At 37.1% G+C, this 20,455-nt stretch overlaps 3 protein-coding genes across 4 annotated transcripts; 1 reads left to right on the top strand and 2 right to left on the bottom strand.

Annotated features, from left to right (window-relative positions):
- The first annotated feature begins 273 nt into the window (after window positions 1–273).
- Window positions 274–12,075, top strand: LOC18588195 (lysine-ketoglutarate reductase/saccharopine dehydrogenase bifunctional enzyme). Of its 2 annotated transcripts, XM_007012437.3 has the most exons (26): window positions 274–313; window positions 489–547; window positions 1,039–1,303; window positions 1,385–1,471; window positions 1,560–1,689; window positions 2,038–2,211; window positions 2,472–2,554; window positions 2,690–2,806; window positions 2,989–3,064; window positions 3,413–3,584; window positions 3,748–3,844; window positions 3,986–4,152; window positions 4,270–4,324; window positions 4,476–4,616; window positions 4,999–5,346; window positions 5,560–5,640; window positions 5,997–6,062; window positions 6,704–6,821; window positions 7,189–7,318; window positions 7,664–7,743; window positions 8,081–8,239; window positions 8,398–8,635; window positions 8,753–8,861; window positions 11,194–11,355; window positions 11,512–11,581; window positions 11,759–12,075. In XM_007012437.3, the coding sequence occupies exons 3-26, from the start codon at window positions 1,055–1,057 to the stop codon at window positions 11,809–11,811; spliced, it is 3,162 nt and encodes a 1,053-aa protein (XP_007012499.3). In that variant the 5' UTR covers window positions 274–313; window positions 489–547; window positions 1,039–1,054; the 3' UTR covers window positions 11,812–12,075. The 2 variants fall into 2 exon arrangements, with proteins under 2 accessions (XP_007012499.3, XP_017982766.2); XM_018127277.2 differs by lacking the exons at window positions 274–313; window positions 489–547 and having other exon boundaries at window positions 1,212–1,303; window positions 1,389–1,471.
- A 169-nt stretch (window positions 12,076–12,244) lies between these two features.
- Window positions 12,245–15,866, bottom strand: LOC18588194 (Haloacid dehalogenase-like hydrolase (HAD) superfamily protein). The gene is made up of 6 exons (XM_007012436.3): window positions 14,952–15,866; window positions 14,750–14,847; window positions 14,086–14,110; window positions 13,439–13,559; window positions 13,221–13,355; window positions 12,245–12,992 (listed from the first exon to the last, which is right to left on the bottom strand). Exons 1-6 carry the CDS (start codon window positions 15,418–15,420, stop codon window positions 12,776–12,778), a joined length of 1,065 nt encoding a protein of 354 aa, XP_007012498.3. The 5' UTR covers window positions 15,421–15,866; the 3' UTR covers window positions 12,245–12,775.
- Window positions 15,867–17,285: 1,419 nt separating this feature from the next.
- LOC18588193 (O-Glycosyl hydrolases family 17 protein) lies at window positions 17,286–19,411 on the bottom strand. Its single transcript, XM_007012435.3, has 2 exons — window positions 19,014–19,411; window positions 17,286–18,437 (listed from the first exon to the last, which is right to left on the bottom strand). The coding sequence occupies exons 1-2, from the start codon at window positions 19,355–19,357 to the stop codon at window positions 17,309–17,311; spliced, it is 1,473 nt and encodes a 490-aa protein (XP_007012497.3). The 5' UTR covers window positions 19,358–19,411; the 3' UTR covers window positions 17,286–17,308.
- Window positions 19,412–20,455: the final 1,044 nt, after the last annotated feature.

Raw genomic sequence — 20,455 nt, 5'->3', positions numbered from 1 at the left:
CATGCGTTCACATATCATTAATAAAAAGAAAGAGGCTAAAATTAGACAGAAACCAAAAGGAAAGAAAAAGGACCCCAAGGCCTACGGTTTTTTTTTTTTTTTGTACTTCCTCCATTGCAGCCCCGTTCTGCATTATTTGCTCTGTATCAGGATTTTCCTCTGTTTTTTCAGGTCAGCTATTCCAGGATTGCAGGGGTGCCCACTACTACAGCTTTTTCTTTTCTTCAACGTAAAGTGGTTCCTCTGTTTTTTCAGGTCAGCTATTCCAGGATTCCAGGGGTGCCCACTACTACAGCTTTTTCTTTTCTTCAACGTAAAGTGGTTCCTCTGTTTTGACGTTCTTTTCTTCATTGTTATAGTCATTTATTATAGGAATGAACTTTTTTTGTTCTGTTTGGACTTTTGGATCTTATATCTGCTAATGATCAGCCAATGGTTAAACGTTTGCAGGGTGATTAGTCTTGACTGATAAGATCTTTTCTTTTCAGAATTCTTTGATCACGACTTCGGTTTAGGTTAATATCATCGTACAATTTCTCAGTTAGAAGTAAGTTTATGTTTTCCTTATTCTCTGTTATCCCTGTTAATTTGCTCCAGTGAATTCTAATTTATTGCATGAACCGTCATAAATTTTTTGTTTCGTGTTTGAAGTTGAAATTTGATCTCAGAATCATACTTTGAATTGAATTCTGTTCTTGCATGTCAGACGATCGAATACAAAGCTTAGAAAAATTATTGTTCAAAATTTTCCTCTGAGTAGCCCGTACAAGTATAATTGTTTTCAGCAATTTTGTTTTATGTGCATGATATGACTTGTGGAAAATCAGTTCCGAATTTTTATATGGGATCTTTAATTGTACAAAGAAGCATACTTTGAAGCAAAATGACTATTCAACAATAGAATGGATTCATTAATAAACAACAAGAAAGGAAGTGAATTATAATTTGTGTACGATCCTGTTTTAAAGAATCTGATAAGTTATCGCCAGAGTGGTAGTGCTAATTATTGATTTTTCTGTGTTAAAATGGAAACGGCAGCTGGTGAAGGTACAAGATGCTTGGCAATGGGGTGGTTGGGATCCTTTCTGAGTCTGTGAATAAATGGGAAAGAAGAGTTCCTCTAACCCCATCACACTGTGCTCGACTTCTGCACAGTGGGAGGGAAAAAACTGGAATAGCCCGTATAATCGTGCAGCCATCTACGAAGCGCATCCATCACGATTCACTCTATGAAGATGTTGGTTGTGAGATATCAGATGACTTGTCAGAATGCGGTCTTATTTTGGGCATCAAGCAACCAAAGGTGCTGAGATTCCCTATTGTGTTACTTTTCATGTAGCTACAAGGTTGTGAACCTCGAAATAACTGCTTGGCTTTGCTGCAGCTAGACATGATTCTTCCTGATAGAGCTTATGCCTTCTTCTCACATACTCACAAAGCCCAGAAAGAAAACATGCCTTTGTTATATAAGGTAACGTTCTTTCGAATCTTTAGCGAGAGCTGGCAATGTTTCTGATGATATTGAATTGGCCTCTGCTGTTTTGTCTATGTAACGATAGATCCTGGCGGAGAGGGCGTCATTGTATGACTATGAGCTTATTGTTGGGGGCCATGGTAAAAGGTTACTTGCATTTGGCAAATATGCTGGCAGAGCAGGAATTATTGATTTCTTATGCGGATTGGGACAGAGTATGTTCCATCACCCTGAATCCTTGTCTAATGTTGCTTTATAGGTTTATTTTTGCTCATATTTAAATTGATGGAGATTTTAGAATCTGAATTGTTTTCCTTAGACTAGGCTTGAAAGTAGGTGCGTGATATAAATATTGCAATTCTAGTCTAGTCATCAGAAAGTAAAGAAATTAGCCATTACTGGTTGAGGGTTGCTGTATCTAATGGTATGGATAATATTTCACATAAATTATAGTGAACAGACAATGTTCTTTTCTCTTATTTGGATCAAATAGCGTCCTTTCTCTATGCAAAGATGCTGACAGTTTGATTGTAGTCTTAAAACTTTCCTTTAACAAATTTCAGGGTATCTAAGTCTTGGATATTCAACACCTTTCCTCTCTCTTGGTTCATCTTATATGTATCCTTCCTTGGCTGCTGCAAAGGCTGCAGTGATTTCTGTGGGTGAAGAGATAGCATCTCAGGGACTGCCATCAGGAATCTGTCCTCTAGTCTTTGTATTCACCGGTTCTGGAAATGGTATTGCTACTTCTCAGTATGTTCTTTTGGTCAACACAACTTTCAATAATGTGACCACCAGTCAGACTACATATCTATTGTGGTGCTTCAGAGTTTGCATTGATTAGATGTTATTAGATAGTTCATGTATTAATTTGTTTTCACCTGTTCAGTCTATCAATGTCAATGTTTGTCCTTAAATTTTTATTAGTGTTTCATTTTTGAGATAAATCTCATGAAATTTGCTCTCTCCCCCTCTCCTCTTCCCCCTTTCTTTTCAGTTTCTCTTGGTGCACAAGAGATATTTAAGCTTCTTCCTCATAGTTTTGTTGAACCAAGCAGACTTCCAGAACTCTTTGGGAAGGTCAGTTTCCATTCAAACACTCCTTTTGATTCTTACAGTGGCATATATCCAATCAAGGGTATTCTTATCTTTGGATATTTGAATTCCTTTTCTCACTTATTTTATACTGCTCTCATCAAACATTTTCATTCACAGGGAAGGAATCTCAATTCACCTGTACGAACATCAAAGAGGGTCTTTCAAGTTTATGGTTGTGTTGTAACTAGTCGGGACATGGTTGAGCACAAAGATCCTTCAAAAACATTTGATAAAGTAATATGTCCCATCTGTTTCTGGTTTAACTCTTTCAAAATGATTTCTTATGCACGCATTCTTCTTTTTGATAAGCAAAGTTGTGAGTGAAAGACTGATGTTTTTGACATTTTTAAGTTTCAGACTGTGTGAACAATAATGCCAACCTTTTTTTTTTTTTTTCTTTTCTTTTCAAATTTCAGGCAGATTATTATGCTCATCCAGAACACTACAACCCTGTTTTCCACGAAAAAATAGCCCCATATGCAACAGCAGTTGGTAGGTCATGCTTTCTGCGAACAATATATTAAGGCAAACACTGTTTTTCATTACTTATCATATTTAGAGATTTGCTCTGTAAACTGTAAACATACTAAGTAAACGCTTAAATGAGAAGGGGCTGGCATTTGTAATTTTTCAAACATGCTGTGGGTGATCATGAAACTTTGAAAACTTGATATTAGTATGAGACCTGAGTTTGGCTTTAAACCTTTCTAGTTAGCAAGTAAACAACATTCATCTTCTATTTGCAAGAAGATTTTAGTTTCAATTAATATCATTCTTGTTGCACTTTTGTCTGGATTTAGTTTCAATGATTAAATCACTGTTAAACCTACTTTGTGACAGTCAATTGCATGTATTGGGAGAAGAGATTTCCTCGGTTGTTGAGTACCCAGCAGGTTCAAGATCTCATGAGGAAAGGTTGTCCACTTGTTGGAATCTCTGATATAACTTGTGATATAGGGGGCTCAATAGAGTTTGTTAACCAAACCACATCAATTGATTTACCTTTCTTCAGGTACTCCAATGCTAGTTTCATCTCATTTTTCAAATGCATTTAGTGCTTCATATCATACCATGTCTTACTCCTGGCTTCTATTGCATCTCAATTTTTTTCTTCTTGAAATATTCTGTTCTGTAGCTTCAGATATGTTGATAATATGGTCAGTCGTGTTTTTCAGATATGATCCCTTAACTGATTCCTACCATCATGACATAGAGGGTAACGGAATAATATGTTCAGCTGTTGACATTCTTCCAACTGAGTTTGCAAAAGAGGTGGGGTATTTCAGCCATCGCTTCTATTGAAAAAAAAAAAAAAGAATTGTTCAAGACTTTTATCCCAATATAGTCTATGTACAGCAGTTTATGTTAATCATGACTTTTATCTTTTAACATGCTATTTTTAATTGTGGGAAGGCTTCTCAACACTTTGGAGACATTCTATCCCAATTTGTTGGTGGTTTAGCTTCTACAACAGACATTACTAAGTTACCTGCACACCTGAAGAGAGCTTGCATAGCTCATAGGGGAGCACTTACCTCCTTATACGAATATATCCCTCGTATGAGAAATTCAGACACAGAGTAAGCATTTATTTCTATCTGATATTGGTTTGCATTCTCTAGCCTCTATTATATGCTACCGAAGAAAATTGATCCATAGATATTTGTAAAGTGAAGCTTTTCTTGCTTGATTTGCAGAGATATATCATATAATCTTGCAAATGGCCAGTCCAACAAGAAATACAGTGTATTGGTAGGTATCTGAAGCCTGCTATGTGTATTGGTTCCGTTCTATACCCAATCGAAAATTTTAAACAAGCCATTTCAGTATTGTGTTCTAAACCTCATTATTTGACCCTATCCCTTGTTCAAGACTGCTAATATATAGTAATTATAATTGACAGGTATCTCTGAGTGGCCACTTATTTGATCAGTTCCTGATAAATGAGGCTTTGGATATAATTGAAGCTGCAGGTGGCTCCTTCCACTTGGTTAAGTGCCAAGTGGGCCAGAGTACAAGTGCCATGTCGTACTCAGAACTTGAGGCAAGTCGAATGCTTGTCTTATTTTGATTTAAGAAGAGAGGCTATTTATGGCTTTGTTCATGTAAGATGTGGCTATGATAAGGGTATAGCCTCAGCCACAAGTTCCTACCCACCTTGTGTACCCTTCTGAGTGTTGACTTTCTTGATTGTTCAAATTACTCTTGAATTGCGTGATCATTTCAATTATGTAATTTATATATAGGTCACGATGGGAGATAAATTCTATCCTGCTCTACTGAAAGGAAATTTTTATCAAGAAAAGTTGCTAGTTTTAAGCTATTTGTTTATAAATTCTGTTATTGGGTATTTATCATGTGGTTTCATCAAGTCAGAATTCCTTGGGTAAATTTCTTATAAGAAGCCATCTTTTTCTTCTGGATAGGTTGGTGCAGATGATAGGGACGTTCTGGATCAGATTATTGATTCTTTAACTTCTATTGCTAACCCAAGTGAAAATCATGGGATCGTAAGTCAAGAAATGAATAAGATTTTCCTGAAGGTTGGTAAGCTCCAGGAGACTGGGGTCAAGAAGGAGTTCGACACAAAAAAGAGGACATCAGTTCTTATCCTTGGTGCAGGCCGGGTCTGTCAACCAGCTGCTGAGCTGTTGGCATCAATTGGAAGCAGCTCATCCCGCCAATGGTATAAAGCATGCCTCGAAACTGATTTTGAAGAGCAGCACGATGTCCATGTTATTGTTGCATCTCTCTACCTTAAGGATGCAGAAGAGGTACGGTTGAGAATTCCATCTTTGCTTTTTTAGCCCTTTGCTTCATCATGCTCTGCTAAGAACAGAACACTATCAGTTGTTTCCGATTAGGAGAAATGTTGATTGAAGACCATCCAATGCATATACACATATATACGCATACATATGTTCATACACAAGTCTTTCTTTTCTTAATTTGAAGTTCTGTTGTGATAATGGTTGATCTGATGCCAGATAATTCAAGGTATTCCAAATGCAACGGCAGTTGAGCTTGATGTGACAGATCATAGAACTCTCTGCGAGTATATTTCGCAGGTAAAGTCATTCAAATATATTTTTGAGCAGGTATCTGGTGGGATGTAATAACTAATAATAACTGCACAGTAATGCTTCAAGAACAAATCTGTAATTGTCCTTATAACCTCAAAAGAAGTTGGTAAAACTGAAGTTGCTTTCCAGTATAACGTCAAAAGAATTTCAATTCTATTGGCATAACCTGTAACCTATCTGTACCTGAATGCATGATACTAGTTTACAAGGAAATTTGAAATGATCATTTAGTAGTGTCTTGTTGTTACTTTGATAGATAAGCCCTTTGCTAAGTGTGTCTCATTGCTTCAGTGCCAAGACCATGGTCTTATATTATCATAATTTTTCTGTGCCATGTACAGGTTGAGGTCGTTGTGAGTTTGTTGCCTTCTAGTTGCCACGTTGTTGTGGCAAATGTGTGCATTGAGGTATGTCTGTAAAAGAAAAAAGTATTACCCCAGTGTTGCTCATCTTTTCTTTTCTTTTTTCTAAGCAAAACCAGCTTGTATTGGTACGTATACTATAATGAAATAGGATAAACACATTCTTAATTATGCAATCTGTGATGACCAACTAAACTCAAAGACAGAAGAATAACAAAAAAGTGTAGATTCTTCTGACTTTTGATTTTAAATTTTGAGAATTTCTTTGTATGAACAAAACAGAAGTCTAAACATAGTGACTAAGCACCGAGAGTAAAGTAAAAAATGGGTTGTGGAGGAGAGAACTCAATTGAAACAAGGAGGAAGACGTTCTCAGAGAGAGAGTTGGATGAGTGGTGATCATAATTTGTTTACATGTTTGAGGAGAGGAACCTTGAAAAGTGCTACTAAATTTCCAATAAGAAAGCAGAAGATACAACTTATCTTGCAAGTGATTAAGAGGAAATTTATACCATTCAGAAATACTTCAAAAGAATTCAGCAATAACCAGATGTTGAATTATTGTTGAGGATACTGTTGCAGTGAATACTTGAAGTCTGATGTTTAATTTATGATCAATTAATTACTAAACACGTTTTCTTCTTTGGTTCTCATAGCTAAGAATATCATAATATCTCCTTACGCAGCTTAAGAAACATCTGGTCACTGCAAGTTATGTTGACAATTCCATGTCAATGCTGGATGAGAAGGCCAAGAGTGCTGGTATTACAATTCTTGGTGAAATGGGCTTGGACCCTGGAATCGGTAATTTTTAATCTATCCATGCTATTATGTTACTTGGAAGAGTATTTGTGCTTTAAGACTGCTCATGTTGTTACCTAAGTGGAACAATGACAAAATATTAGACATGTAACAAGAAAAGAAAACTACATCTCGAGAATGCCTGATTTCTGCTCAATGTTGTATTTTGATTAAGTTTACATCATCGCATTATAAGAAGAATATTGCTGTCTTTTAAGTTAATATTATCAAAACGTTCTTTCTCCTTTTGTGTTCTTATACCCCTGTTTTCTTTTGTATCCCTAAATCTGAATATAGAATTGCATTGCTGTGAAGAATTCAAAAATTTGTAGACAATCTCATTGATTTACACATGCTGCATGCCTTTCAGATCATATGATGGCAATGAAGATGATCAACCAAGCGCATGTCAGAAAGGGAAAAATAAAATCTTTCACTTCATACTGTGGAGGGCTCCCATCACCAGCAGCTGCAAATAATCCATTAGCATATAAATTCAGGTACATATGGAGCCACAAGAGCCAAAACCACCTGTGGATTTCTAGAACCAATTCTTATCCTTCTATTTAATTATTTTCTAATGCTGAACAAGTGGAACTGTGTTAAATCAAACTACATGGTCAGGTTCCATCTTTGTTCTCCTGCTGCTATGCTTCGATTTTAACCAAAGCAGACATTGTTCGGTACCTTTTCAGTTTGGTCTTGGGGGTTAGAAAGTCCTACATTTGGACCACATTACTTATATAGATGAATAAAAATCACTAGAATTTCCTGTTGATGTACTATAGTTATAACTTACAAATGTTAGTCCAGTGGCAGTACTGACTGTATCGTCAATCTTTCAGTTGGAACCCTGCAGGAGCTATACGAGCTGGGAGAAATCCTGCAACCTACAAATCTCAAGATGAAACTGTACATGTAAACGGTAAGCTGTTCGCAACCAGATATAAAAACTGATAATTTGTCATTTGTGATAGCTGCCAGTTGAGCTATGCGCAACCATGTCAAAGAAAAAAGAATTACAAACCCAAGTCAACTTCTACATGATTACACCAATAAGCTTCCTTTTACATTCTAGTACATAAATATGTCTATCTTTACAATTTGATGTATATCATTGTCATGTATAACATTGATATGTTATGATATAACTTTCTCTTTTGTTTTCTTTATCCCAAATGACATTGAAATGAAGTCTCTTTTCTTACAGGTTTTGAGTAATGGAGTCGTTTACATCATTTCACTCTATCATTCTTTTTCAGGGGATGACCTCTACGATTCAGCCGTAAGATTCCGCATACCTGAGCTTCCAGCTTTTGCATTGGAGTGTCTTCCTAACCGTAACTCATTAACATATGGGGAGATGTATGGAATAGGACATGAAGCATCAACAATATTCCGTGGAACTCTCCGCTATGAAGGCATGTCATGCTTGTCATTCTTGAATTTTGTAACTCTAATTCGGATAAACTTCAATGCTAGAAACTTGACTGTTTGGACAAAGTGCAACGAGGGTGAATCATTAGTAGGATTTTTATGTTTTTGGAACTGATCTCTCAGTATTTTTATTTCTGTACAGGTTTTAGTGAGATAATGGGGACACTAGTGAGAATTGGTCTATTCGATGCCGAAGCTCATCCACTTCTTGAACATGGAAGTCGACCCACATTTAGAGCTTTCCTCTGTGAACTTCTAGAGATTAATACTGAAGCTATGGGTGAAGCTCTAGTTGGAGAGAAGGACATAACTGAAAGGATTGTAAAGCTCGGACACTGCAAGGAGCGAAGAACAGCAATACAGGCTGCCAAAACTATAATGTAAGCTTGGTTTACATTCTGATATAACTGACCTATTCTTTTAACGTCTCTCAAATCCAAAGGTAATCTATGACTTAGTGATAGAAAATTTCACATGACCTCTCTCATCTGTATCAGGTTTTTGGGACTACACGAGCAGACAGAAATTCCTGTTTCCTGCCAAAGTGCGTTTGCTGTAACCTGTCATCGAATGGAAGAAAAGCTAGCGTATTCTAGCACAGAACAGGTAATATGTATTACTTTTTTTTTTCTCAGTTAATGAAAATCATTTTAGTAATAATGTAAGGAGTCATTTCAAGAAATATCATAGAGAAGAATAATAACTGCTCAGTGATAAGAAGAGAAGAATACAGGCAAGGTCTAAATATAATACATATTTGTCTCTAAAAAACAAAATCACTTGACAAGAAAATGCTACCACGAGCTTCTAAACAACACATAACTGAAATAGAACAACATCCAACTAGCAGTGGGATAAGCAACCCAGTAGAAATTACCAGGAACAGGGGCCCTCAAACAATCACCAGCATACATAACTACACTAGAAACAACATAGAAGCCAACCTCAAATTTCATCCAACAGAAACTACCATAGAACAAAAGCCATTACACACAAAAAACAACCTAAAGCTAACCTCAATTTTCACATTACAAGAACCATCAAACGGTTCCACAACCACCAAAGAACAAAAGCCATCAAACTGTTATCACCTTATTGCCCTTTCTTCTGCCGTTTATCATCAATTTTTTGTATTTAAATTTGATGGTAGGCTCAAATAAATCCACCCACTCAGCACCTTGTCATTTTTTGATAATATTCTGCCTTCTTCACCATTCGAGTCCCACACTTCCGCCACTACAGTACCTCCAACTTCAACCCTCCCTTCCTTTACTTGGTAATGTTCGGGCAGAGGTAGGTTGGGTTGGCATATTGCGTCACTACCCAGATTTAATCCAATAATGTCGAGCTCACCATGGACAAGACGAAGGTCCGGCTGTGAAAGACATTCATCAGCATTGAGGAACCCAGAATTAAACTCTTCTGTAGAGCCCAAATGGTGTTGGACTTGTTGGTTTCCGTGGCCCAACAGGGATAAATCATCCAACCTATTTCGACTTGGTTGGTGCGTATCCTCCTCGGCAGCCAAGATTGGAAAATTATTATTTGGGTCACTAAGGCCGTCTCCATCCTGCATTTCACGTGGCCCAGATGACGATGGGCTCAACCCGATAGCATCAGGGACAGCGTTGGTGGGCATTGGGTCGAGGGCTTCATGTCTAAGCCTAGATGAGGATGCTCGCAGCCGCCATGTCCAAACCACCAACCTCCGAGGAGACTGATGAACTGCTGCAATCGCTTGGGCCATCCTGCCAGCGTGACCACCCCGGAAAGTCGAGCATGCAGTCCGGGGAGAACTCCCTGGCATAGGCGGTGAAAACTTGGTTGCCAATCGCAAGGCGGAATGATTCTTCAATCTTGGTTAAACTCTCAGTGTAAATGAGCATAGTGGCTCGTTCGAAAGACTGGAGTTTCAGGTTTTCATCACCGAGGCAGATTAACGAACCCCATAGGCTGCCTATTCTTGGAAAAGTGACCCAGTTCCAGGCATGCACAGGGATGCCTGAAACTGAAACCCAGAAATGCCTTGTCTTCATGCCCATGCTAGGAGCCCACTCCACCAGATTTTCGAACCACTGAAATAGCCCATTCCAATTGGCTTGCTTGGCTTCATCAAGAGCTTTCCTGTCGTGAAAGGAAATGAGACGTTGTAAGCCCGAGAGCCGTCTGATTGTAAGACCCTGAATACCACTCTCCTTAATCTGCTGCGAAATGACCTCAGGCTCCTTATAATTTTTACTGGTTCCAACAATACAACACTCCAGCCAATGCAAGGCTTCACGCTCGATGTGACCGGTGCATATTTTTCCCCATCCATCCAAAGGAGGGGGTGGGGGAAGCGGTTCGGTGGTTGTTTCTTGGGTTCCTCCCAATGCCTGCAAATGTGTTTTACGCCTTTTACCTTGGACAGAGATTGAGGCTTCAATTGGTACCATGGGTTGAAGCTGCGCTTGGGTTTGGGGATTTCTTGGTTGAATTTGATTTCTGGGGTTTGGGTCTCGGGAAGCTAGGCCTTTCCTTTTCCAGTATGAATCCCGTGGTTTGTATTATGCACGGTTAGCACTGATTTTGTGGTCGAAAAACCAAACCCCATTGAGATTCCAGATTGTTCTCCGTGCCTCAGCCATAGATTGAAACCTTACAAAGCCAAATTTTCTTCCCCTGTTTGACTGTTTGAGAGGGATGAAGGTATCCACTACATGACCAAATTTCTCACAAATAGTGCGCTGTCACTGATGATTAGCCCTGGGGGGAAGATTGCCGATGTAGACTCAGACGATTTCACCGTTCCGATCGTGTCGCACCGATCCATCCCACCTGTACCTCTTTGTCGCTGCCTACCCTGTCGAGAAAAGTTACATAAAACATATTTGATGACATAAATATATTGATCAGAAAAGTTACAGTAATTTCACAAGCTGTGTGATTTGATCCTCAGGATATGGTTTTGTTGCATCATAAAGTGGAAGTAGATTACCCGGCTAGCCAACAAACAGAGCACCATACGGCCACTTTATTGGAATTTGGGAAGGCTAAGAATGGGAAAATGATCTCTGCTATGGCTCTTACTGTCGGTGTTCCAGTCGCAATTGGAGCTCTGGTACTTTAACATATACACACACATATATAAATATATATATATTTATATATAAATATATATATATTTATATATATATATATATATTTCTTATCCTACCCCCAATTCCCATGATTGAAAAAGCTTTGAATCTAATTCTTCATATTTTCACGGTTTCAGCTTTTACTTGTAAACAAGACCACAACACGAGGTGTTTTGAGGCCTATCGATCCTGAAGTTTACGTACCAGGTAATTGCAGACTCATTTAAATATCGAAATTCATAGGCTTTAAATTTATGGTGAGACCTTCTAAGTTTTCATTAGCCCCATTCTTTGACAGATTGAAGCTTTCACCATAAATGCATATAGTTTCTTGCTTTGGTTCATTGCTTTCGCTTGATATATTAATTATATTGGTTGTGGCAGCTTTGGATATCCTTCAAGCCTATGGCATCAAATTGACGGAGAAAACCGAGTGACCACCATTGTTCAAGATATCCTTTATATATTCTAGTGAACAAATCCTGAGAAAATTTCAAATGAGGAGAAGATGATTATCGGGTAATTGGAACTACATGGTTGGTTCGAGTATTCCATTGGGGTCTCCTTGCAGACCCACAAGAGGAGGACCGGATGATACCAACCTCAGGACTTTTCAATTATTTTAAAGCATGTAAATAAAATGTGTACTATATTAATCTTCTAAAATTCAATAAATGAAAAACCTTTTTAATCTTCTAAAATACTATATTATTTCTTATTGAAGGAAGTGCATCAGCATTACTCGCATACTATGTAAAGTTCTATTTCAATTACTTTACCACGTAAAGTTGTTTAGTTAAAGATTCGCATTAAGTTAAACTACTATTAAATGACAATTTCAATCAGCATTCCAACTGAATGCAATGTCAATGACAACTTCAACTCCAACCTTAATATACGCATGTCCATTACTTCTCCTACATCAGAATTCTGGCCTGATTAAACGGGAAATTATCAGGATCGAGTACAAACAATGCAGAAAACTAGACACTACCACAGGCTGGCCACTGCAAATACTTGAGCTACTGAAAAATCTGCAACTCCTTTGGCTAGTGTGGCTTTCTCCCTGACTCAAACTGGACAGGATAAAGCATAGCTAAAAACAAACTGTTGCTTCTTGGATTACAATCATGAAGTAACCTCCAGAAGTAATGAACTTCCAATTACATTGATGTTTTACCGATTTGACAACTGCTTTTCCTGCATCGTGCAAATCAAGATGAAATGCTTTATTTCATCCATATTTTTTCCAGCTTTGTCCGCAAAGTCAATGCAGACCCCATGACCCTACGTTGGCTGGTCTCCTTGTGGTTGATTCATCCAAATCAATAATACGCCTGAATTTTTCAGCACTATCAAATGTTTAAGGTATATCAAGTGGGAGTCTCTATAGAGTCCATCTTACAGAATAGAAGAACTAAGAATCCAAGACACTATCTGTTGCTCCACTTCTTCCCAATTATGTACTCTAGTCACCAAAGGATGCTGATCAATTGACTCTGTCTTAGACCAAGGATATGAGTTCTCATAATCAAAAAGCAGAACTCTGATTCCAACTTGGGCACACTCAACAGCATATCTTGGGTTATCATCAATCAGAATCTTGGCTCCTAACAGCCTGCAAGAGAAACAACTCATCAAGAAAAATTTGTCTGCAGTAAATTTCTCCAAGGAATAAATAAGCTCATCAACGCAATTATCTCAAATAGAAGCTGGTATACTTGCATCATAAAAATAGAGAAATAATTGCACTTGAAATTATTAAAAGGGATTAATAAATGAAAAAAAAAAGTAAAATATTAAGCATCACAAAGCAATATTAAGGCCTAAGGGCTTATGGGCATACCGACATATTTCTGACTTAGGTCTAGACTCGCCATCAAGAGCAAAATGGTTGCCAAAGTGAATCTCCTGGAAAAGTCCAGGAAAGTGCCTCTCTAACCACTCAATTGTATGCTCCTTAATCACATTCTGCCGAGAACTACTCATAAATGTATGAAAGACTGCTTAGTGCACTGGTCAGAAGTACAGACATTATTAAGGAAGAACAGTAAGCATACATACGTTACAACTGACAGGTTACAGAGTCTTGATAACTTATGAAGTGCCGCCTGAGCACCTGGGATGGGGTGAATACCTTTCTTGAAATATGGTGTCTTGAAGAACTCATGGACACGGATATCAGCTGTCAAGACAAGTAACACAGTATTTTCAGAAGTAATCTTTGGCCAAAGCAAACTCAAAATGATAAAAAAGATATCATGATAGATTTGGAACTCTATTTTAAGGGAACAATCAAAGCATTTGCAACAAAAAAAAACACATTAAGAGGGCGCTTCATAAGTTTGTGCAAATATTTACAATTGATACATATTAGAATTAAATCTGATATCTTTTCCATTTTTTCAATGACCCTTAAATCACTTTCTATTATGGATTTATCTAGATCCACTTTGTATATTTACTTAAATTGGAATATTAAAGAACAAACCCACATAAGACTCCACCTAGGTTGACAACCTTTTATGCAGTCACTGAAGGCAAATGAACCATTACCTTTCATCCAGAAGAAACAACCAAATTTTAGCACACTTTATTCAAAGAATTTGATGAATTTTAGTACAGCAGTAGCAGCATATTACTGAATGCTTTTTGTCACATGAATTTAATAAATTATCCACAAAGGAATCAATCAGTATGTCTAGCAATACCTTCATCACGAGAACAGTTCCATATCTGTAACAAGAATAGAAGACGCATTAAGATACATACTAAAGAAACGTAAACAACTTCCACACAAAAGTTGACTATAGAAAGCAAAAATTACACAAACAACATAAACTACTAAAGAGTAAAGACCCCAAACCACAGTGTAAACTATCAAGTATGTTAGTGTAATTTGCACATGCATTTCAAAAAAAATGGTAATTTGAACATGGAAGCACCTTCATTACCCACATAACTTGTAGTGCAAATGGGCAGAAGCTTTTACTTAGAATCGATTAACATGCAAAATGGTGACCACAAACCCAAAAAAACATAGCTAAAAGCTAACAACACAATCATATCAAAGATCTTCATCGAACAAAAATGAGCCTTTTGCTCCTGTAGTTTTTCCTAGTTGCACTAGAATGCCGCTTTTTTTTCATCCTGGCGACCTTGCCAGCCTTTCCGTCCTCAGGGCAGAGCTATTTTTTCTTTAATCCTTCTTTCTCTCTTAGCAAAATAAGTGCTGATCGTCTTTAATTCCACTGAATCAAAATTCAACACTAATTGCCTTATACCAACAAAAAATGGCAATTATGCTAGCTGGTTTCCATTGCTCTTCGCAACAGAAAATTTGAAAAATTTTATGAAAAATGAAAAAAAACTTACCTTGAAAAACTCGTAAACATGGTACTCTGAAACTGAACGATTCAACGAATAACGATCCGCTATAAATCTGTTCAAAGCCGACACAAAGTTTCCTAGTACTGCTTATACCAGAAAACAGGGAAAAAATCCTTAAAAAAAAAAACCTAAAATTTGCCAGAGAGAAAAAAGGAAGGCAAAGAATTTGCAGGAAAAGACATTGCACCTTCGTCGACATCGACTGCGACCGCAATCTTTTCAGGCAAAGGCTTGTCATTAAAGTCAAGAGGCTTCCCTCTTTGACACGCGCCACCAGGATCAGTCGTCGATTTCGCCATTTTGGGGGGTTCATTATCTCTAATAATTTCTAACTGACGCGCCAACTGGGGAGCAAAGGCGCGTGCCTTCTGATCCCAGGTTCCAGGCGAATCCTGGAAACAACTTTTGAGAGTCAAATTAAAGCCAGCGGCGGGTCTGTTAAACTTGAAACCGCGGCCGACATTGTGATTTTCAAGGGAATCAAGTTTGCCGAGGTACTGGAAGCAACGGCGTTGGTCGTTCGGCAACGTGTGGAGTTGCTTTGAAAACAAATCGTTACGTGCTAAAATCGCCATGAACCGAACTTTTCCGTCACGGTTAAAACTGGAGATTTGATTGAACAAGAAACGAACACCGCTGCTTTGCTTCTTTAACATAACGAAGCTTTTCACATTCCAGCTTTCCCCCAGAAAATACGTCTCACAAAAATAAAATGAGAAGTAAGAGATTAGATTAAGCCACCGAACATATGATGATTTCGCAGCACAAAGATTAAAAAATAAAGGAAATCGGGTTAGATAAGTTGATTAATTAATAAAAAAAATGGAAACCCTAAAAAGGTTGATTTTGATTTGGGGGGTAACGGAGAAAAAGAGTGGAGAGGTAGCGCGGCAAACCAACTTATAATGGAACCAAAAAAAAAAAAAAAGAATATAATAATAGGATATTTATGTTTAAATGGTTTGAAATTAGAGGAATTTTTGAAGGATATCTACAAATTAGAAGGAGAAATTCAAGGGATTTCATTTAAGAATAGAATACAACATATTTGTGATTTGGAACTCACGTTTCTTCTTGTTTTAGCCTCCTTGAATTTTAGCGGAAAAGGAGAAAATTTCAGGGACAATAGTCAAAAAGGTTTACTAAAGAATTTGCCAAAAAGGATAGGACCACAGGGTCGGTTGTGAGAATCGTAATTAGTGGAGAACGAGGGTTGTGTTATGTGCTAATTACAAGGTTTACTGCTAGTTAATTAATGGTTTAGGGGAGTGAAAATTTTTGGGACCAAAAGAAAAAATGTAAAATTCAAATTACTTAATTCGAATATCTTATATTACTTAATCCGATTAAATAAGATTAAAATATTAAATTTAAATTAAACTTTAATAATAAAATTATTTCTCGTCTATAAGTTTATATATAAACTTATCACTACTCAAATAAGATTGTGTTTAATAAATTTTAATTTTATATATTATTTGTTGGTTTGTAAATTTTTTTTCTAAATAGTGTAATATTTATTGAAATTTTTTAATTTTATTTTTTATGAAATAATTTTAATTTATTTTTATATAAAATTTGATTTTAAATTTATTATAATTGAATATTTAATACATATGAGTTTTAACTAAGAGTGTTTGAGACATTTGGATGTGCTTGATTAGCAATTAAAACTTTTAATCAAATATTTATAAGATTTGAATATCATATTAAATAATAAATTTTGAGTTGAAATATTTAAAAAATATAAATAACTTACTTAGAAACATCTTTAAAAATTAGAAATTTCTTTACGGGGAATGGGAATTTTAATTACACGAAAAAACTGGAACAATCAATTTTTTTCTGAGTTTTATTATCAACAATTATTACAGTTGACAGGAAAGTTGCTGATAAACTACGCTTTAAAAATGAAAAAACGTGGTGTGCTTTGCTTGTTTATATTCACCAAAAAATGAAGGAAGCAAGTATGTGCTTGATTGACACTTCTTTGGTTTGATTGAATTGTATTTTTAAAGAGACAAAACCCAACTTTGGGCAATTCAAAGTGTCTTTTGATGGGTCTATAGCATTAAACTAGTTTGAGATGAAGGAAGCCCAGTTCAAGTACAGTGGCAGTCCCATGGCGTCATACCTGGGCTCACTCCGAGACTGAAGATTGGTTTTGGATTTACATTTTTCAGGTCGGGCCTTCGATATGTTAAACATTCAGCCGATCAAAATGAAGCGTAAGCAAGCTGATTGCCTCATTTGATGCCTAGAACATGTTAAACACTGGCAGTTGAGTTGGGCTATTTCATTTATTTCTTAAGAGGGGTAGAGCTTATTGTTCCTAAACAAGCGGATGACCTATTGCAGTAGGCCCAGAGTTTGAGATTTGGAAGAGGTCAATTTGAAAGTAATCAAATTTTAACAATAATTTCATAGAACAAATGGTTATTTTACAGTGTAAAATGATTTAAATCGATGTGGTCTAGGAAAAATTTAAACTCAGCTAAGCAAAGAAATGATCAGTGCCTGGTTGAATGGCAATGACGAGCTCAATCAATAAACACCACAAATGACAAATGCCAACACCAGCATCAGAGCCGAAATGAGGCTTGGGATTCTTGCAGCCGAAGATTTGCCATGGGAGCGAGCCAATTCATGTTTCCCAATGTCGATCATGATCTCGAAACGACAAGGTGCTTGAGATGGATCCACGGTGGTAATGACAGATAAGTTATTAAAAGAGCATGAATCTTTCCTTTGATTCGTGGTCTGATAATACATATTAAACGCATAAGAAGCATTGTTTCTGACATCCAGATTACCACAGGAGGATCCATAGCCAAGAGTCGTGCAATCAGCGTATTGGCAAGCATAGCTAATGCTTTGTGCCACATTGGGGTCTGAAATGCTCGCCGACGGCGACAATACACACCATTGCCTGGCCAGATACTTGACGCCTTTGGCTGCGACTATAGGTCTTCCATTGCCTATATCCAATGGATATTTGATGCTTCCATCGTAATTGAAAATACCCCAATGCCTCTCAAAGTTTCCAGGCAGAACGCTCTTGTTGTCTTCATCAATGAGTGAAAACAAGTAAACCTCAGGAGGGGTTCGGCGTTTTGGGCTGCCTTGGCCTTGAATTATACGGTTGAGAAGGGCTTGGTTGAACCTGCGGGCGTTGTTTACGTTCGCACTGGGGTCACAATCAGTTGGCCAGCCAACTTCTCCAATGATGACAGGCATTTGTCCGAAGCCGTTCTTTTCGAGTGCTGAAATGAGAGTGTCAAAGTTGGCATCGTAAACATTGGTGTAAACGATGGAACCGTCCACAAGGGGGCTAGCAGTGTTGTTGAAGAAGGCATATTCTTTAGGGAAATTGGGATCAGCTTGGAGACTAAGAAACGGGTAGATGTTGATGGTGAGAGGGCCGCCGTTGTCTTGAAGGAATTTGATAATTTTAATCATCAGGTCATAGATATCAGGTCGAAAATTGCCGCCAGAGGGTAGGCCGCTGTCAGTCTGGTAGACATCTGCATTCAGTGGTATGGTTACCTTCACCTGTTTGCCTAGCCCAGCTTTTATAATAGCTGCTTGAATATTTTGGAGGGCTGGAAATGTTGTACGAACGAACATATCTTTGTAGGTCCGAAGGAAAGGTTCATTGGCTACAGCAACGTGCCTGGAAATTAATCACATATACCATAAAGATCAATTCAGCTTCTATATGTAGGTGAACGAAGGCAGTTACAATCTGAATATTGTAATATTGTCGAATCCTTTTCTAACGGAAAAAACGTTGAACCAATCATCTTATTATATCGACAATTATAATTGTATTTGTTAGAAAGAGAAATCTTATCCAATTGAATCCATCAAACCCGATTTTTTTTTTTGTGAAATGAAAAGCAAATTAACTTTTATTCCAAATAAAAATATCATACTTAAGTCCGAACTTGTAAAGCAGTTTTTGTTTTATGCTAAATTGCTTAAAACTATCAAGGTGATTTTGATTTGCTTCTCCCAATCGAGTTCTTTAATAAACAACTCAATATAACATATGAAAACAATTGACACTTTTTTCAAAATTACATGTCTTATATATTATTTGGAATTCTTAAATGTGAATGCACCTTAAAAGTACTCAAAATTTTGGAACTCAGCTAATCTGTCAAAAGCTTTCGGACACTTGGTACGGAACGTTTTCGACAGCAAAGTTTAGCTCAAATTAACTTTGGAAAGGTGAAAGTTGAGTTACCTTATATCAGTTCCATAATTGGATATGTAGTTGGAAACATTTTGTTGCACCCAAGCCTCAGCATTTCTGACGCTACTTGCAAGCGATGCCAACATGTCATTTGGTATTCCAACCATAACCTCGATACCAGACCTTCCAAGGGCTTTGAGTGCTCCAGGATCAGCTTCAAACAGCTTCACTTTCTTGAATCCATTGTCTTTCAGGAGCTTGACCACTATGGTAGGTGGCAGCGGGTGTGTTGATTGCAATCCCCAGTTGCAAGCCAGGCCTAAGACACCCTTAGCCAAGCTTCCACAACCAACCAGCCATAGAAAGAAGAACCATAACAAACGAATTTGACCCATTTTTAGAAACAAGAATCTCTATCTGAGTCTTGATCAGCTTCTTTGGAGGTCTGTTTTTATGCGTTTCTATATGCAGCAGTCTGAAGTTTAGAGCCATATAAGGTGGAGAAAATGTGCTTTTACGAAAGGGAAAAGAAAGGGAAGGAATTACATAAAGATTCAACAAGGAACAGGATTCCAAGGGAAAACCCAAGTTTGAATCATCAACCAAAACCCTTATTTTAATATGCCAGAGAATATGTAAATTAAGAAAGGCATAGAGTGAAATGTTGGAGTTCATTACGTGTAGCTACTCAATAAAGCCAAACGGCATAACCCTTATAGAAGGAATGTATGCATAGTTTCCAACTAGGATCTTTGTCTGGTCTATAAAGTTTCACCATTCATGGAAAGAAGCTTTCTGATCATTCAGCTTTTGTCAACAACTGGTTTAATATTCCTTTGCTATTCGTTTCGGAAGATTTCCCTATAAAATTCCTGACGATGGGTAGCTTTATGTTCAATTAATCCTTGACCATAATTCGGCTCCAATTCCAAAAGAAAAAGACCTGGCCCAGACTCTTGTTTGGTACTTAAGCTGCTCTTATAATGGTCTCCGGCCTGAAATGGATCTAAGCTGGGAGTTTGGGCTGAACAGTTGCATGACCAAGACCAACTGGCCCAGTTTTGGGCCATTCAAATTGGATCCATTTGAGTTCTCTTTTTTCGCAAAATGGAAAATATAGAGTTTGATAAACAATTTATAGCCCTAGAGTTTTATTACTTGCTTCTCTACCTTTTTTTTAATTTATATTTTTTAACATGACATATAATTATTAAATAAATTTAAAAAAATTTATAAATAAAATAATTGAGTAAGTAAATCATTCTCAAATTTTTAGGATTTCATTCTAATTCATTTCAAGTCCATTAATATATAAAATGAATATTTCATTTTAAAATCCACAACGTGATTACCGAATTAACGAATGTTATAATGGACTAATTTTTGTAACACCTACAAAAGAATGTGTTAAAGTTTAGTAGAAAAAAATTTAGAAATGCACAAGGTCAGGTTATACTGTTATGAGTGACTTATTTAAGTTAAAAAAATAAAAG

The sequence above is a fragment of the Theobroma cacao genome, chromosome 9 (genome assembly GCF_053813885.1).
Source record: "Theobroma cacao isolate CCN51 chromosome 9, ASM5381388v1, whole genome shotgun sequence".
Classification (NCBI taxonomy): Eukaryota; Viridiplantae; Streptophyta; class Magnoliopsida; order Malvales; family Malvaceae; genus Theobroma; species Theobroma cacao.
This window is presented reverse-complemented; position numbering and strand designations above follow the sequence as displayed.

What these genes read in the sequence shown, in the direction of transcription:
- LOC18588195 (XM_007012437.3), top strand. Translation starts at nt 1,055, where the DNA reads ATGCTTGGCAATGGGGTGGTTGGGATCCTTTCTGAGTCTGTGAATAAA. An exon ending in ATGAGAAATTCAGACACAGA is followed by an intron (nt 4,153 to 4,269) that starts GTAAGCATTTAT and finishes CTTGATTTGCAG; the next exon opens with AGATATATCATATAATCTTG. An exon ending in ACCTTAAGGATGCAGAAGAG is followed by an intron (nt 5,347 to 5,559) that starts GTACGGTTGAGA and finishes ATCTGATGCCAG; the next exon opens with ATAATTCAAGGTATTCCAAA.
- LOC18588194 (XM_007012436.3), bottom strand. Translation starts at nt 15,420, where the DNA reads ATGTTAAAGAAGCAAAGCAGCGGTGTTCGTTTCTTGTTCAATCAAATC. An exon ending in GAACTGTTCTCGTGATGAAG is followed by an intron (nt 13,560 to 14,085) that starts GTATTGCTAGAC and finishes TTGTCTTGACAG; the next exon opens with CTGATATCCGTGTCCATGAG. An exon ending in TGTAACCTGTCAGTTGTAAC is followed by an intron (nt 13,356 to 13,438) that starts GTATGTATGCTT and finishes ATTTATGAGTAG; the next exon opens with TTCTCGGCAGAATGTGATTA.
- LOC18588193 (XM_007012435.3), bottom strand. Translation starts at nt 19,357, where the DNA reads ATGGGTCAAATTCGTTTGTTATGGTTCTTCTTTCTATGGCTGGTTGGT. An exon ending in AATTATGGAACTGATATAAG is followed by an intron (nt 18,438 to 19,013) that starts GTAACTCAACTT and finishes ATTAATTTCCAG; the next exon opens with GCACGTTGCTGTAGCCAATG.